General features: G+C 44.7%; 1 protein-coding gene across 1 annotated transcript; it reads left to right on the top strand.

The window, feature by feature from the left end:
- The first annotated feature begins 9,817 nt into the window (after window positions 1–9,817).
- Window positions 9,818–16,057, top strand: LOC129858052 (neuronal PAS domain-containing protein 4A-like). The gene is made up of 8 exons (XM_055926960.1): window positions 9,818–10,507; window positions 10,991–11,154; window positions 11,250–11,352; window positions 11,470–11,779; window positions 11,895–12,004; window positions 12,106–12,241; window positions 12,372–14,098; window positions 14,221–16,057. The coding sequence occupies exons 1-8, from the start codon at window positions 10,333–10,335 to the stop codon at window positions 14,247–14,249; spliced, it is 2,754 nt and encodes a 917-aa protein (XP_055782935.1). The 5' UTR covers window positions 9,818–10,332; the 3' UTR covers window positions 14,250–16,057.
- Window positions 16,058–16,920: the final 863 nt, after the last annotated feature.

Below are 16,920 nucleotides of genomic sequence, written 5' to 3'. Positions count from 1 at the left end.
GTTCGACGAGCAGGTGTCCACATACTTTTGTGGACACCGTGTACATTAACACACACCAAACATATGGCATCAGTATGTTAGCCTTAGCTGAGGGCTTAGTGGTTAGATCAGAGTTAACAACGTGATGGTGTTGCGGGATATGGAGGAGGGGGGAGTGGTGTATGTGGGAGGAGTGTGTGGGTTACAGGGGAGGAACAGAGTGGTACAAGTCCCATGGCATTTCCTGTTGGCACTGAGACACAGAAATGACCTGAGTGAAATGGGATCAGACTGTACTGTGCCCGCACAGTGGGCACGGGGAAGGATGGCACTATGTTGTGTGTTGGTGGGCGTGTACGGACATTTGTATGTGCGAGGGTGTTTGTTTGTGTATGAGTAATAAAACTGTGAGTGTGAGTGTGTATGCAGACGTGGGGAGGTGTGTTTTGGGTGACAGTAGGGAGCGGAACAGTGGGCCTCTCTTTGCCACCTCCCCCCAGGTATGAGCTTATTTCCCTGGGCAAGCCTTCCACCGTGGGCGGGCCGGGTGTGGGGGTGGGAGTCAATGGGACGGTAATGGGTTGTTCCACGGAATGTGTCCCTTTCACGTCCCTTTTAAATTCTAAGTAGAAACTGTGCACCAATATTGGTATTTTGTTGCTTTGACAAAGTCATTTCTGAAGATGTGACTAAAGACACTATGGACACACACAAATATGTACAAAGATTTTATTAAGGTCAACCCTGTTACGTGAACTGAACTCTCATTTTAATAGGATGAAACTATTCCTTTTTAAATAATTTTTCTAAACAAACATTGAACATCTAATAGTCAATTCATAGTGTAAAAGCAGGTGAGCTGGTTCTACTCTTTTAGGACATTTTCTGGGTGTTTTGTGGTGGAAAACTGAACGTGTCGAGGATAACACGTCAACCGTGTTAACCATAGATAGACAGGCTATACATGTTTTCACTATTTAAATGTTTTTGTGAATCTTGCATTCAACTGCCCCTCTCTGTTGCACACACCAAGCTTCCATCCCCCCTCTCATGAGGGGAATCAATTGTCACCCCTGTTATGGTCAATTCTGTTACTGTTTTTGGCACTATAGTCTTTTTTTTTAACCTCTTGAAATAGGTAAACTTGTTTTTTATTAAGTTGAACATGGGCTCTTTATTAAAATTAGGTGAAATAAATGTTCATTTAAAAACAAAATCTTAGTTCATTTTGTGAAATAACCGTTATACAACCACTAGCGCAGAGAAAACATCTAATGGAAGATATAGGGCACTCAATCTAAGGTCATCTCCAACATGACCGGCTTCTCCTAGAACTCACATAACCTGCTCTGTATCCAGGCTAAAGACATAACCTGCTCTGTATCCAGGCTAAAGACATAACATGCTCTGTATCCAGGCTAAAGACATAACCTGCTCTGTATCCAGGCTAAAGACATAACCTTCTCTGTACCCAGGCTAAAGACATAACCTGCTCTGTGCCCAGGCTAAAGACATAACCTGCTCTGTACCCAGGCTAAAGACATAACCTGCTCTGTACCCAGGCTAAAGACATAACCTGCTCTGTACCCAGGCTAAAGACATAACCTGCTCTGTACCCAGGCTAAAGACATAACCTGCTCTGTACCCAGGCTAAAGACATAACCTGCTCTGTACCCAGGCTAAAGACATAACCTGCTCTGTGCCCAGGCTAAAGACATAACCTGCTCTGTGCCCAGGCTAAAGACATAACCTGCTCTGTGCCCAGGCTAAAGACATAACCTGCTCTGTACCCAGGCTAAAGACATAACCTGCTCTGTACCCAGGCTAAAGACATAACATGCTCTGTACCCAGGCTAAAAACATAACATGCTCTGTACCCAGGCTAAAGACATAACATGCTCTGTACCCAGGCTAAAGACATAACCTGCTCTGTACCCAGGCTAAAGACATAACCTGCTCTGTGCCCAGGCTAAAGACATAACCTGCTCTGTACCCAGGCTAAAGACATAACCTGCTCTGTACCCAGGCTAAAGACATAACATGCTCTGTACCCAGGCTAAAAACATAACATGCTCTGTACCCAGGCTAAAGACATAACATGCTCTGTACCCAGGCTAAAGACATAACCTGCTCTGTACCCAGGCTAAAGACATAACCTGCTCTGTACCCAGGCTAAAGACATAAACTCCAACTAAGTATAATTGATAAGATACCATCTTCTGTGCACAAACCCTCAAAAGCAAAATAGAACAAAGCCTTTCAGTTTCATTGGATAATGCAACTTATTTCACTCTCTTACTCTCTTTAACCACTATGGTTGTGGATATTTTTATCAATAGGCGAGGAAGGGAAGGTAATGTCATTGCCCTCAGCCCCCGCCCTATCGTTGAAATGAGTCCATTAATAAAAATCAGGAGAGTGTTATGGAATTTGCGAGTGTCATCAATAATAGTTGCTACATATGACAACACAAACAAACAACTCTGAATGAGTAGGGGAGTGGGACAGGAAATTATCATTCTATTTTGGGGTCTCTATGGCCTTGTATATATAGAGAGAGTACTCCTATATAGAGATACCCAAAATGATAACAATGCACAAATAGCCAACAACAATCACGAACAGTTATCTAAAAATAGCAACCAGGTAAGTAAATGTTACCAAATCAAAAGATGCTTAATTGAATTTGAATCCGGATTAATTGAATGGTCATCAACTTCTTAAGTAGACGTGCCTTCATCTGTAGCCAAACCTCATTAAGGCAGGCAGCCATGAATGGATATGTGAGGTCAAATAGAGAAACCTGCTCTAAGATAGACCGGTCGGTGGGAGGTAATTGCACTATTTGTTAGTAGAGAATTGAATTGACCTCTAGATACCACATAGCCTAGGGCTTACAAATGACATTAACAACAAGTCATCTCCCTAATTTGTAACCCATTAGCTCATCACCTTTATCCAATTAGTGATTTAATTGCTGTATATGTTAATTACACAAGGTCAGTGTAATATCCTGAACGCATGTTGAATATCTCAATGAAGTTAATGGACCAATGCATTAAGAGGTCATGTGCACAGCTGTCCAGTGTAAGGGATTGGAACCAGCTAGATGGAGAAAAATACCATGGAATTACATACAGAATCTCTAAAGTTCTACAGTACACCAGTGAATTTGAGATTCATACAGTTATGTAACTAGGGACCTGTGTGTGGATGTCAGGATTTATTCCTACACCTTTCTGCATCTCTCATGTTTTCTCGCTGGTTTGAGAAAAGGTTTTCAGAACTTTTCTCCCTTTCCCTCACAAGGTCAGACATTACATGTTGCAAATACTTCCAACCTTCATAGTGGTCTCTTTGAATAATAACCCATTCCATATCTACCCCACCTTCCATTTCTTTACTCCGTGCGTAAACGTGGTTACTAAGATACGACAACGTGTTGCTATGGACACGTGGGCGTATGGAGGCAAAAGGGCTCGAGCTGAAAGAATATTCCGCTATACAGGAATACATAACAGAAAACAAAAACGGTTATGAAAGCTATGTAATTGAAAGGAATCTAAAGTGTATTTTGACGGAGTGCAAACGTACAGTTGATACCTTAACAAATCGCTGGCTTGGATATCCATATAGTCCCCCTGGCTATTTCAACATGGATTTGGAGACCCTGTTAAAAATGTCACTTAGAGGAGAATGCAACTTTTTTTTGTCATTTGCACTTTGCCTACACAAATCAGTAGTCTATCAATAGGGATGAGAGGCGCACCTCTCCAGAATGAACGAATGCCAGTCTCCCACGCACCAGCTGGACACCCCTTAGTTCTGCCAAACGATTCTGATACCCTTTGACAGTGTTGTAAATGTCCATATTGGCTGTTGTACATACACAACACAAACATCCTTACCGTGATCAATGGGCAATTTAGTATCCACCTCTAAAGTAGTTCTTTCTCAGGTTTTATCACTTCCACCATAATATCAGTTTTAAACATAATGGCAATTATAAGCAGGTTATAGAGCGAGAAGGGTGCTGATGGATAGAATGAGTTAAAGGGTAAGTCATCATTATAAGATGTCTATATGCAACGTTAAGCTTATAGGAGAGTATGTGGGCACTGTGTTTTTGTCAACAGGGAGGAGAGCGGGGGGTGAAGAGGAGGGGGATGACAAGTAATTGGCTCAGTCCATTCATGCATCTGGTCAGGGCAACTTCAATGAACCAGGGAGAAATAGAAAGAGAAAGAGAGAGAGAAGGGAATAAGCATCAACCTTCTAAAAATACAGAACGTTATGTGTGAATGAATAAGTGTATGATTGAACTGGACAAATAGAAAGGTGGTAATCACTGCATTCACTGCACCTCAAGTAAAGTGATGACAAATTCAAAAAGAATTTGGTCAATGAACCAAAAGGAGGAGATGTGCTTGGAGAGAGGCTCAGTGGAAGAAATCGAACCTAAATAAATAAAGGTATAGATGGGATCTTCATTCTAAAGCCAAAATGAAGGGCACTTTAGTATCTCTCTTCCTTCCTCACTCTCTCTTTTCCACTGTCTGTACTGTGCCTCTCTGACTACACACTCTCACTCTTCCATTAACAATTCTGCAACATTTCGACAACACCAACACCATTTTCGGTGATTCTCATTGTTGATTATATGTCTTTGCCTGACTTTTTTATATTTACAGGAAATGGAAGACAAAACATTCAGGAATTGTTCATTTGTTTCCCATTTTTGTCCCTCTCCTCCCAACTCTCTCACTATTTAGTGAACATCAGATTTCTTGTCAATAAGCAAATACACAATCATCTTTGGTCCACTGCATGTCTGCCCATTCCTAACCTTTTGTCCAAAATAAGTGCAAGATAGAGAGAAAGACTGACAGAGGGTGAATGAAAAAAAACAACTGCTGCTAGGAGGTCTCTGATGATGTCACACATCTACATCACATCACCATAGCAACCCAGCATCAGCACCAACTTACTAAAAAAGGAGAGACAGAGAGGATGAGAATGTCTGTGGCATAGAAATATAATTATTTTATTTCTATGGACTTTGGTGGTATGTAACAGTGTGATGGTTTTACATAATATATACATATGCACTTCATATTACATATTATAATACAATGTGGATTGCACAAATTCAATTAAATCCCAACACAGGTGAACATTTTTGCTAATTTATGTCAGTGCTCATCCCAATGCTAACAATCATATTGATGGTCTTTATAGAATATAATAATGTTGACAAATCATTCTGATACCCATTTTTACCATGAACTGTATCCAGAAAGTCTTATTTATAAGACACTTTGTGATGGTGGAAGAAGAAAGAATGGAAAATAACGCTCTATCTTTTCATTCAAACTATATCATCAGAACTATTGTCCTCATGATTCCCTGTGGGTTCAGATAGCATAAAGACCATGAGGGGAGGGGGTAGAGAGGATGAGCTTGACACCCCCAGCACTAGGAGACTGCTCCCGCTCTTCTGAGACCAAACTTCTAAAAATAAACTGAGTACTAGAAAAAATAAAAAAGTACAAGGCTACAGGCTCTGGAAGCATCATCATCAACAGAGGAAGAGATGGGGGGCTGAGGGAGGATGGGGGATTGGAAGCAGAGAGTGGGTGTGCGTGGGCGTTTGTTCGCTTCATTTCTACTGGTTGGTACTGTTTATGAATCTGGCTGCATTTACACCAGACAAACATGCAGAAGTTGTGTGAAATAACTATACATGCATGCTATACATGTGAAAGCATGCACTGCACTATAAAAGCTTATGGTGTCACACATCCTATTAACCACACCACACACACTCTGGCTACCATGCATGTCTCAGACTGTCCAGCCATCTCGCTGTCTTCTGTCCTATTAGACTACGTCAATATTCCAACTCATCATACCTGATTTTAACTGCTGTAGCACTAAACCTCTCTGTACGTCCCACAGTCTCTTTAATCCACACTCCTTCCTTCCCTCTCTCCCTGTCTTCTCTCGCTCGCGCTTCGACGCAGGAGTGGGAGGTGTTGCTAGGCGACAGATTAGCTCCTTTCTTTCAAGAAGCGGAGCGCAGAACTTGATTCTCTGGGTGTAAAAATAAACACCAGTGAAAAGAAGGAGTCTTAAGGAAAAGGACAAGTAGCCTTCACCTCTGCTATTAGAGGCGCACATTGTCTTTCCCCATACAGTTATTTGCTGTGATCCTCTGGAGCTCAGTTGGTAGAGCATGGCTATTGAAATGCCAGAGTAGTGGGTTCCATCCCGGGACAACTCATACGTAAAATGTGTACACGCATGACTGTAAGTGGCCTTGGATATAAGCGTCTGGTAAATTACTTTCCTCAAAACTCACCTTTCCCAGAGAAGGTGAGACATAATGCACTTACAGTCATGGAATAAAGATAACTCTCTTTAGATATCGTTATTTCAGTAACAATAATCTATGCCAGTAAGAGTAATTTGTTATCTAACAGTTCTTACCAAAACACAACATTTCTCATTCATGGTAAGATTTTTTGTTTTTAAATACTTGGCTAAACAATAATTCTGAGAAGACAGGTGAACTACAAATGATTTCCTTAGGTCAGATGACCAGAGAGATTGTAGTACATAAGGTTTGCTTTCTATCCCATAATCAACACATTCTCCCTATTATATTTACACTGTGGAAACTGCAGAGAGACACCTGTTGCCATGGGTGATGCCGAACCATTTGGCCCTTTATGGACATTAAACATGTCAGTGTATGACTGCAGTTCATGTAACCAACATGTAGGCTACAACTTGTTCTTTATCTACAAGTTATGTGTTTGTTATGCAGCTGTGCATTATGCATGTGTTAGTTTATCAATGTGGAGGCATTACTGTCTATCATTGAGCCATGATACGGCCAAATGGAAGTTATCTCAAAGAGACAGGCCAGTCATCCCTGTGACCCTCTTTCCCTCTCACAACCGCCTGGCCACAGCCATGTTCCCATCAAAAATGGTAAAGAAGTCCCACTCAGGCTGTTTACCAATGAAAGAAATTGTCATAGTTCCGGTCTGCTTAAGGGGTGGCTCTCCCATGGGCACCAATGCGTTAGCAGCTGGGTCTGGTCTGCGTACTTCATTGACTGTTTGAACCAGAAGAAAGAAGCAAGTGAGGTGTCTCGCTTCCTCTTCCATCTCTGGTTCACGTCTCCCATCCACCAGTGATACCTACACAGGCCCATCTCATAATCGCTTCCATTATCATGACAAGCACAGTAATGGAAATGATGGCCATTTGTCTGGGCCACTGCTGAGCTAACACAGTGTGTGGGACACTTTAAGTGCTTCTGAGACTGCCTGGCAGAAAAAACAACTTTGAGTGTAGACCTATGTGTAATTTTACACTGAGAGTACATGCATAGAGATGACTACTATTTTGGGTGAAATATGGGATAGAAATAGCTATTAATAAATGCATTTTGAATAATTGTGATCCAAAAATGACTTCCTAAGATCTAACATTGGCGTAAAAATCCATAGAAACCTACCAACAACCAACAGACCAGAGCATAGATTCCTCAAACATTTCTGGATGCGAGACACCTACCAGCCTAGTAACTTACATGGGAGAAAAATACCTTTTCACTCTACCCAGTGCTGAACGTAGTGGTTGTAGTTATCTTCATTCAGACAACTGTCTGTGATTTTATCTACAATACAACATCACAGGTCAACAGTCTGATAGGGGAAAGCAAGGTATGAATAGAGAGGAAGGTATGAATAAAGAGTACCAATTATGTAATGCAGATCCATTGGATCGTACATATGCCTTGCAGAAAGCAACATCTGATGAACTTCATCGCTCTATGTGAACATTGCTGTTTAGGAATACATAAATGATCGTGTTTTTTTATGTTTAGGCACAATAAACGCTCATAGAGAGCGGTGAATCTCTACGGAGTGCTGAAAAAGCTATGTCGCTGTCCATGGTGCTGAAATCTATTGCGGTCGCTCTAAAGTATTTGCAGGGAGAGGTAAGGATGTGATGGCATATTTTAGCCACAGACAAACGTATATATGTCAATCCAATTGTGGGAAGCTGTTTATACTATTTTGTCACAACATGTTATGCATTGTTACTGCACCTTTCCAAATGGACCACATTAATGGTCCGTGAAATCGTGAAAGTTTGTGGACATGCAACATGTTAGACGCGTGACACCTATGACTCGTAAATATATGTCTATTTTGAGCCTCAAACAAAAACATCTGTCTAAAAATAGGGAGAAATGTTATAAAAATAGGGACGATTGGAGATGTAAGCGGGGGTGCGCCACTGGGTGCAGATGTCAGTCACCGGTGAGAGCTATTTATAGAAACGACGAGATTCATCTCTGCACTCAAGCACTGTTTGCAACAGGTGTGCTTGTGTATGTGTGTGTGTGTGTATGTGCGTGTCTACTCTTCGAGCATCCTATAAAATATATTTAAGACTACAAAACAGACTGTATGCTTCAAATGTTACATAGACTATTTGCTCAACTTTAACACGTGGTAAGAACACCATGGCAAAAGAAATGTACAACATACCTTCATACAGTTCCTTTCAAATCATTTCAGAAAACATCCCATTTCATCTCAAATTGAGCTTTCACAATTTACTGGATCTGACTGTCGTCTGTCACAGATTTTTACACGTAGATAAGAATACCTGCTGCACATCCCCAAGCCTTCCAAGACTATGATTTAGGCGACGTTTTGTATGATAGTTTCATTGAAGAGGATGTATTTTGGGCAATATCAAACTCTGGTCTTATCTGTTCAAACTAAAATGCCCATAGAGAACGGGTTAGGTTCCGATCACCTTTTTGCGATATGCATCTTATCAAAGCCAATAAACTCTGCAAAATACAAACATGGTACTTATAAATAAGATAAAACTGTAATCTGTGAAAATGTTTATTTCACAAATAAATCCCCGTTTGGATGCAATTCACACATAGCCTAAGGTTTTCAACAAGAAGACCCACAACCAGACATGTTTCTATGCATAGACTAGACATAGCTCAGCATCACCCTTAGCTACACATTCCGCTCAAATTGCCTTATAAGGAAGGATGTTGCAGTTTATGTAAGATATAGACTATACAGCGCGATTCGCCTATGTCTCTCCTACAGTATGCTCTTTAGTATTACCGCCCCCCCTCCTCTGTCTTTGCGCGTTAGCCCTGGAGGCACTGCGCTGCCTGACAACTGAATTACAGTCAGAATGGTGGATTCCATTCATAAAAAGCGATTGAATTTGGTGCTGTAACTCTGCCCCGCATTTCTCCCTCAAGCAGACTTCCACCCATGCCAGACTATCTTTTCGCTGGAGCATATTTAATGCATAACGTTGGCATGCATCTGTGTTACCCTAGAGATCGACGGTGGAAGGTTTTACGACATGCATCGCATCCTTCATAATCTCATAATTACATAAACATATTATGAACCAGTTTGGCTAGGCACAGATGCATTTGCATCATGTAGGCTACTGATAACCAAACCTACACTATATTAGGAATTATTAATTTTCAGAGAGGATAAATTGTTCCTCGGGTGCCAGACATAGAAACACACAGTCTCTTTCGTATGCATCTCGGTTTCACCCCCCTCCCCCTCCAGTACACGGTGGTCCGGTGACTCCGTCTACGATTTACGCTTGTCTCCGCCCATTCCTCAGTTTTGTCCAAATCGGGCTTTTTGCGTCGCCGGAGCTCCCGAAATCAAACCAACGTCATCAGTTGGTAGAGGGAAGGGCTGACGTCAGAAAATAGTTACCAAAAGGAGAGGGCATGAGCGGGAGGGGGAGCGGCAGAAGTAGAGAATTTCACCATTGCTAACATTGAATCCCCCTCGTCCACCCTTCCCTCTAGCCCCCCTTCTCCCTACTACGTCGGTGTTGGCGCGTTGGGAGCCCCCCTTCATCACCGGAATCCCGGCCTATATAACTTACTCGAGAGCAGAGTCCCTCCACCAGATTTACGGGATCCGGACATCTGGGCGAGAGACGGCTACTACAGCCGCCGAATCACTCACACTCTGAACGGGGGGAGATACATTCAACGGCTAGCCAGCAACCTTGCTGGACGCTGTGGCGGAACCGAAGAGGAACAAATAACTGATAGGAGAAGGTCTGAAGCCTTACTCTGGAACGAGCTGAGATGAAAGTCCAATAGTACTACGACAAGGTTATTACTACTAGCCTATCTCTGACACCTCATCTTGAGGGAAAGATACCCAGACCTCATCTGACGCCACGGTCAATACTATTCCGTTGAATTACAATTTCAACTGCAGGGAACTTAGACAATAACTATAACAGGCTACAATGTATAGATCAACGAAAGGAGCGTCAAAGGCTCGGAGGGACCAAATCAACGCGGAGATTCGGAACCTGAAGGACTTGCTTCCTATCTCCGATGCGGACAAGGCACGACTCTCATACCTACATATCATGTCCCTTGCCAGCATGTACACCAGGAAATCGGTCTTCTTCTCTCAAGGTAAGCCCCGATTTAGTTTATAATCGACAAGTTCAAACTCAGTGTATAATCCATAGCCTACCTATACATAGCAACAAACATTTGTGAATGAAACATCTACTGACAGACTGTTGCTTCAATCTGTCTGAGCTAGTGGCATGCTACCGTGAGCTTTATGTGTTGAATCAACAGGTGCCATATGTCTTGTCGAAAGAAACAGTTGATGAACTTTATGTATACATGTGAATTATGTTATTTAGGAATACATATAATGGAACATTATTGTGTTTGGTTTGAAGTTCTGGGGTGAAAAACGCTTTTGGAGTCGTGCGTCTCTATCCAGTTCTGAAACGCTTCTATCGCTATCCATGGTACTGAAATCTAATGCGGTTGTTCTATAGCTATTGCAGGGAGCAGAACCGTTGCACTGGTGCTATGATGACACCCATTAGCTAGACAGAAACACTAATATATATATTTTTTTAAATAATCTTTTGTTTTTAGAATCGGGATCTGCTGGCAGTCTCGAGGAAAGCGCGAGGTTCATGTCTTTCGACGAGCTGTCAGAGCTGGTGCAGGAGCTACCTGGGTTTCTGCTCCTGTTGACCGGGGAAGGCAAGCTGCTCTACCTGTCAGACAGCGTCTCCGAGCACCTCGGCCACTCCATGGTGGGTCCACGGGAGACCATATCATGTCTAAATATTAAGCTCATAAGTTAATTAAAATGTAATGACAATATGCTTAATATGAACTCCTTTTCCAGGTGGATTTGGTTGCCCAGGGTGACAGTGTGTATGATATCATTGACCCTACTGACCACTTCATCATGAGGACCAACCTGGCCCCTCCTACGTCACCTGACACAGGTAAGACACGCCTCCATATTTCCAGTGGTACAGAACAGCATTACCAATGGCTTGCATTTATTTCCCTCAGATCATTGTCGATATTCACAATCCCTCCTTGCCTCTTCTTTCCCTCAGATCGTCTATTCCGTTGTCGTTTCAACACTTCCAAGTCGGTGCGCAGGCAGAGTGCTGGGAACAAGCTGGTTCTGATCCGGGCGCGCTGCCTGTCCCCTCCCTCCTCCTCTACCACCCCTAGCTCCTACTGGACATCCAACCCCGTCTGGATGTGCTTCTGCTCCCCTCTGGAGGCCGTCCCCACCCGCTCTGGCCCTGGGGGGGACCAAGTTCCTGCTCTTATCCCTCCTGCTGCTGTGAACAACTTCTTCCTAGCCACGTTCCAGTCTCAACACAGCCGAGACATGAGGCTCCAGAATGCACAGGACAGGTGAGGTCACACCCACTAACAAGGCAGCGCCAACTGTTCCATTAGATCTTCTGAGTAATAATATAGTTCTGAAATAGCATCAACTTACCATGTCTTCTCTCCATCTTCCCTGCAGTGTCAGTGTTTACCTAGGCCTTGATGTGTCAGCCCTGAGGTCTCGCTCCTGGTACAGCCTCCTCCACCCACAGGACCTGTCACACGCCTCTGCTCAGCACTGCAGCCTGTGTAAGTACCAATTCAGTGATACCACACAACCACCACACAATTACACTGTATCCACTTACACCCGATGTCTGATGTTGTTGTTCCCTCTTTGTTCCCCACAGTGAGAGAAGGAGGAGAAGGTAGATCTGAGATGGTGGTACGGGTGGAGTCTGCAGACCAGTCCTGGGTCTGGCTTTACATGGTACTGCAGCTGGAGGCAGGAGACAGCCCCATCAGCAGCAACAACTACATACTTAGGTACTAGCTCTACCCTATGACAGATCATCATAACACATCGCCAACAGATATAAAGGAGATGACTGATTGCAATAAGCAGAAGGGAATCTTACTAACCATTTCCGTCTCTCACTTTCTGTTTCTCTCTCAGTGAGGCGGAGGCGTGGTCAGTGAGACAGCAGCTGAGCACAGAGCAGACCCAGCTGACCCTGGTACTGAGTACCAGTACCTCCCGCCAGGACAGCTTGAGCCTGTCCAGCCCAGACCAAGTCTTCACCCCCAGCAGCAGTGGCCTCTCAGCCCAGTCCTTTGACTTCAGCATGACTGTGTCGAGTGTGGGCTCCTCCGATGAGACAGGGGGCGCCACCACTGAACCCATGCAAGTGGAGGGCGATCCTCGCTCCAGTATTTCCTCTATTGAGGAGGAGAGCTTCTTCCAGCAGCAGCAGATGCCTGCCCCTGTCCAAAGCCCATCCGCTGCCTCCTCCCCCACCCCAGTTACCGTTGCCACGGTAGCAGACCTGGACTTCCTCACTCAGAACATTCTCCTGCCCCCCTCCTTCCAGCTCGAACCTCCACTGCCTGCCCTTCCCCTGCCCCTCCCCCCAACGCCCACCTCCCAGGAGCAGCAGACCAAAGAGTTTGTGTGCACGCCCCCCTACACACCCCAGCTGGGTGGTGGCAGCTTCCTGTTCGGCGAGCCCCTCTTTAGCTTCGACCCCACTGGCACCACCACACCCCCTCCCTCCACCACCACAGCTACAGCCACCACCTCCATTGCCACCTCCCTCTCCCCCTCTGCCCCACCCGCCCCACCCACCACAGCCTCCAGTCCTGCTCCCCCCTCCTCCCTGTGCCTCACTGGCCCCTCCACCAACCTGTTTTTCCCTGCTGATCCCTGCAGTGGCTCTCTCTATGAGAAGCTACCCCCCACCCCTGACAGCCCTGGGGATGGGGACTGCACAGTGATGACCTTGCCTGAGGTTCGGGGACCCCTGTATGTAGATGTCCCTTTAGGGCCCCTTCACTACCCCCTTGAGGGCCTCCTCACCCCAGAGGCGTCCCCCGGTAAACAGCCCTGTCTCTCTTTCTTCTCCCTGGAGAGAGAGAGGGAGAAGGAGAGAGCAGAGATCTCCCTCTTAGCTCAGCATATCAGCTCCTTAGCAGAGGGTTTCTACCTGGATCCTCTCTTATCCAAGCTATCCCCTCCTTCCATGTCCCCCTCCTCCTCCCCTCCTTCCCCCTCCCTCTCCCCATCCCTAGACACCGCTGGTGTTGACTCTAGCCACATGCTGGGAGAGTTTTACCCTGTTAAAGCGTGGAGAGGCCTGGACTTCCCCATATTCCATGATGATGAATCTCTGTTTGAAGAGAGCATCTTAGAAGCCCTTCTCCAGGACTTCTCCACCCCTCCCCCCCTCTCTCCCTCCCTCCCCCCGCCCTCTCCCCCCAACCCAGTGTGCTGGCACTCACCCTCCCACTTTGAGGGGGTCAGCCACTTCTGTAGCGTCCAATCGGCGCACTGTAACCCCACGGCCGGGTCCGGGGCGACGTTGGCCGGCGAGTCCGGGGCGATGGCAGAAGTGGAGGGGCTGGCGGAGGAGCCTATGGAGATTGAGGTGGCGTCATCACCTCTGTCCTCCTGCTCCTCCATCCCAGCATCCCCTCCCCTGCGACTCACTGCCTCCCCCACCTCCGCCCCCTTCACGCCCGTCGACCCCTCTACACCCGCCGTGCCTTGCGCTCAGTCCCTCCTGGAGGAGCTGGCCGCCCTGGAACCCATGTTTGGGGCAGGTGCCTCGATCGCCCCTGGCTTGGGTCAACAACCTGAGTTGTATCAACTCCAGTGTCACCAGCCGCCACAGTGCTTCCACAAAGGTGAGAATCATCCAGTTCACTTGTTCTACCGTCTTTCTCTGTTTGAGAAATGAATTAAGATGTTTTAAACCTGAACATACCAGACTAATGTCCCCTTCCTCTTTGTCTCTTGTGTTTTTCAGATGGGAGTGGAAGTGTTCCCCCGTTCTAAATAAGTCTGTGACTTACTTCATTAAGTATGGCATATTGTCATATTTCGTGGAGCTATTTTACTGAAAAGTAAAAATTATTTAAGTGTATAAATATATACATAATGTATACTACTGAAGGACTTGAACTCCTACATGTCTACTGAGAACAAAGATTGACTTCATATTTTTGTTCATTTATTCATTCCTGTATTTCTATTTCAACAAATGGTGCAACATTTACATAATGGTGCAACATTTACATAATGGTGCAATACATACATAATGGTGCAACATTTACCAACCGAATGGACCCACAACTGACTGAGTTTTGGGTCCATTTGGTGCCTCTCAGATTTTCTGTAACATGAGCTTCAGATTTGATCAGACAGAGACGTAAACAAAACCTCTGACCTTGTAAAGCGCAGTTTAACTTCCAGACGCGCATTTGTATTCACTCGTAGTGAAAAACCTGTTGTGAACAAAAAAAAGAACACATTCCTTGACATTTCAATAGGGAAATGACTTAACAGCATTATTGCTTGTAATGCAGCAACGCAAACCCAAATCACAAATGTTGTGAAAGTCTGTTTACAAAATCTCTACTGACCTGGTATAACCGCTGACAGTAGCTGACAAAAGGGGATCCGATTTCCTCTCTCACATCTTCAATATTTCGTTTCCACAGAGAGACACATAGTTCTACTCTGACCTTTTGGTACTCCTATCTTGTCATAGGCTCGAAGGCCATGTCAAAATGTACAAATACCGTAGTCAAACTAAGCTAATACTTCAGGCACTTTGAGCTTTGAGTTTGCGGCTGCACATTTTAAAACATTTGACTTCATGTTATTTCTCCATTACAAACTTGTGTATCAATGTGATGTGCAAAGAAAATACAATACAAAACATATGAAGATCTTGGAATGTCCACAAGCAGGAACGCATGACGAAGGTTTCCGGTATTTACTAGGTGTTGCCAAATGGAAATCGTCTGGAAGTTACTCAACAACTGTGTGTGGTTCTGTTGTGTACAGGACCAGCACATTATACAATAGACTCTGAATGTGGGTTCTTTAGGTCACCGTTCTCTTGGGCTTGAAGGGTAGCTATGCTGGATTTCCTTGCGGCATTAATATGTGCAATGCTGGCAGTTTATAGCGGCTCCTGTGTGCCTGGCACGGCCATGGCCTGCTGAACTCTGAACGGAACTCTTTCTTCATGTCCATGAACCAATGGACAGTCACATCATAGCTCGAATGGAGTTACGGTGTAGTGAGACACAACACGACTACGTGAATGACAATGTGATTCTTCTTTTTTGAGAGGGGTTGGAAGAAAAAAAAATGGAAGTTTTGTTTTAAAAAATGACCTGAAAATAGTGTGATGGGGTGCTTTTTCTATTTAGTTCCTCCTAAGCGACACGGGTTGAGAATGGTACTATTCCCATGGTGTCGACATGCTAACGTAGAGTTGTCTACGGTCAAGTAAAGGATTGATTCCTACGTTCTAGCTATTAAATGCTAAGTTGAACATATGTGTAGGTATATTATTGTGTGTGTTATATTGAAAACAATTACTGATGTTCAATGCATAAAGCATTATGTCTGTGGATATATGCACATGCCGTTTTTTTGAAGGGTTGTACACATTTGTACATTTGTATGAATACATCAATCTGTACATAGACATTTCTATTGTTTAAGAGGTTCTATATACACATGATGATATATTGAAGAATGGACATTGTGGATCAGTGTTCTTTTGTGTTGCTGATAAGTGTATTTGGTTGTCAAACAAATGCATTTATATTAAAGTGCACTTAAAGCGGTTGGATCTCTGTCGTCACTGTCAGTCCTCCTCATCCTCCTACCTACAATCATCATCCCTCCTTCCTCTCTCCTCGTTTCTTCCCCTGGAGCGAGCTCCGCTCAGCAACAGCACTGACGCACACACACGAGGAGACAGTGTCTCATACCATCTGACTCAGACTGACGCACACGCTCCACACCGAGGCTCTCACTCACACATGGCCTCCCACTTAAGCAGGCGTGCTTGCGCTGACGTTGAGACACCCACACAATAGGACCTCCCCCCCTTTACAAATAGCAGCTGCCCACACTCACTCGATGTACCTGCTAGACTGACAGCGCACTGTGATGGTTTCAGACTCCATATATAGGCATTCCTGTCAGAGCTCTGATTCAAGCAGCCCCCCCTTTCCTCGGCCTCCAATTCAGATGGGAGCGAGCGAGCGAGCGTGATGGACAGTTATGCAGAAATAATGCTTCAGAACCTAATTATACAGCAGGTGGATAAATCATGTACTATCAATCACTGACTAGTACCCAGTGCAAGTTCTGTGCTCTTCACATCATGGAGGGTACATTTGGGTAAAAATCATTAGATGACTGATGGGCTTTGCAATGTTACAGTGTAAATGAATCCTGCCACCTCTCTCGTCTCCTTTGACATTTATTACAGTCACCCCCCAGGTCCCTGAAACCTAATCTCAGCAGCAGCGCTGCAGGAACAGGGTACAAATATGAGACCCTTCAACACCTTAAAAACTAAACCTGGAGAGACAAAGCCTTGCCATACCATGCTGGTTCCTGCAACCGAACATTTTGTTCCAGCACCATACCAGTCACTGCAGTGAGCCTCCTGGATGTGAGCGCTGCAGAGACAATGGAG

The sequence above is a fragment of the Salvelinus fontinalis genome, chromosome 6 (genome assembly GCF_029448725.1).
Source record: "Salvelinus fontinalis isolate EN_2023a chromosome 6, ASM2944872v1, whole genome shotgun sequence".
Lineage (NCBI taxonomy): Eukaryota > Metazoa > Chordata > Actinopteri > Salmoniformes > Salmonidae > Salvelinus > Salvelinus fontinalis.
The sequence above is the reverse complement of the archived record's forward strand: the minus strand, read 5'-3'. Positions and strand labels throughout refer to the sequence as shown.

Excerpts from the sequence above, each read along its gene's own strand:
- LOC129858052 (XM_055926960.1), top strand. The coding sequence starts at position 10,333 with ATGTATAGATCAACGAAAGGAGCGTCAAAGGCTCGGAGGGACCAAATC. Across the intron at positions 10,508-10,990 it reads ATCGGTCTTCTTCTCTCAAG|AATCGGGATCTGCTGGCAGT; the intron begins GTAAGCCCCGAT and ends TTTTGTTTTTAG. Across the intron at positions 11,155-11,249 it reads AGCACCTCGGCCACTCCATG|GTGGATTTGGTTGCCCAGGG; the intron begins GTGGGTCCACGG and ends CTCCTTTTCCAG.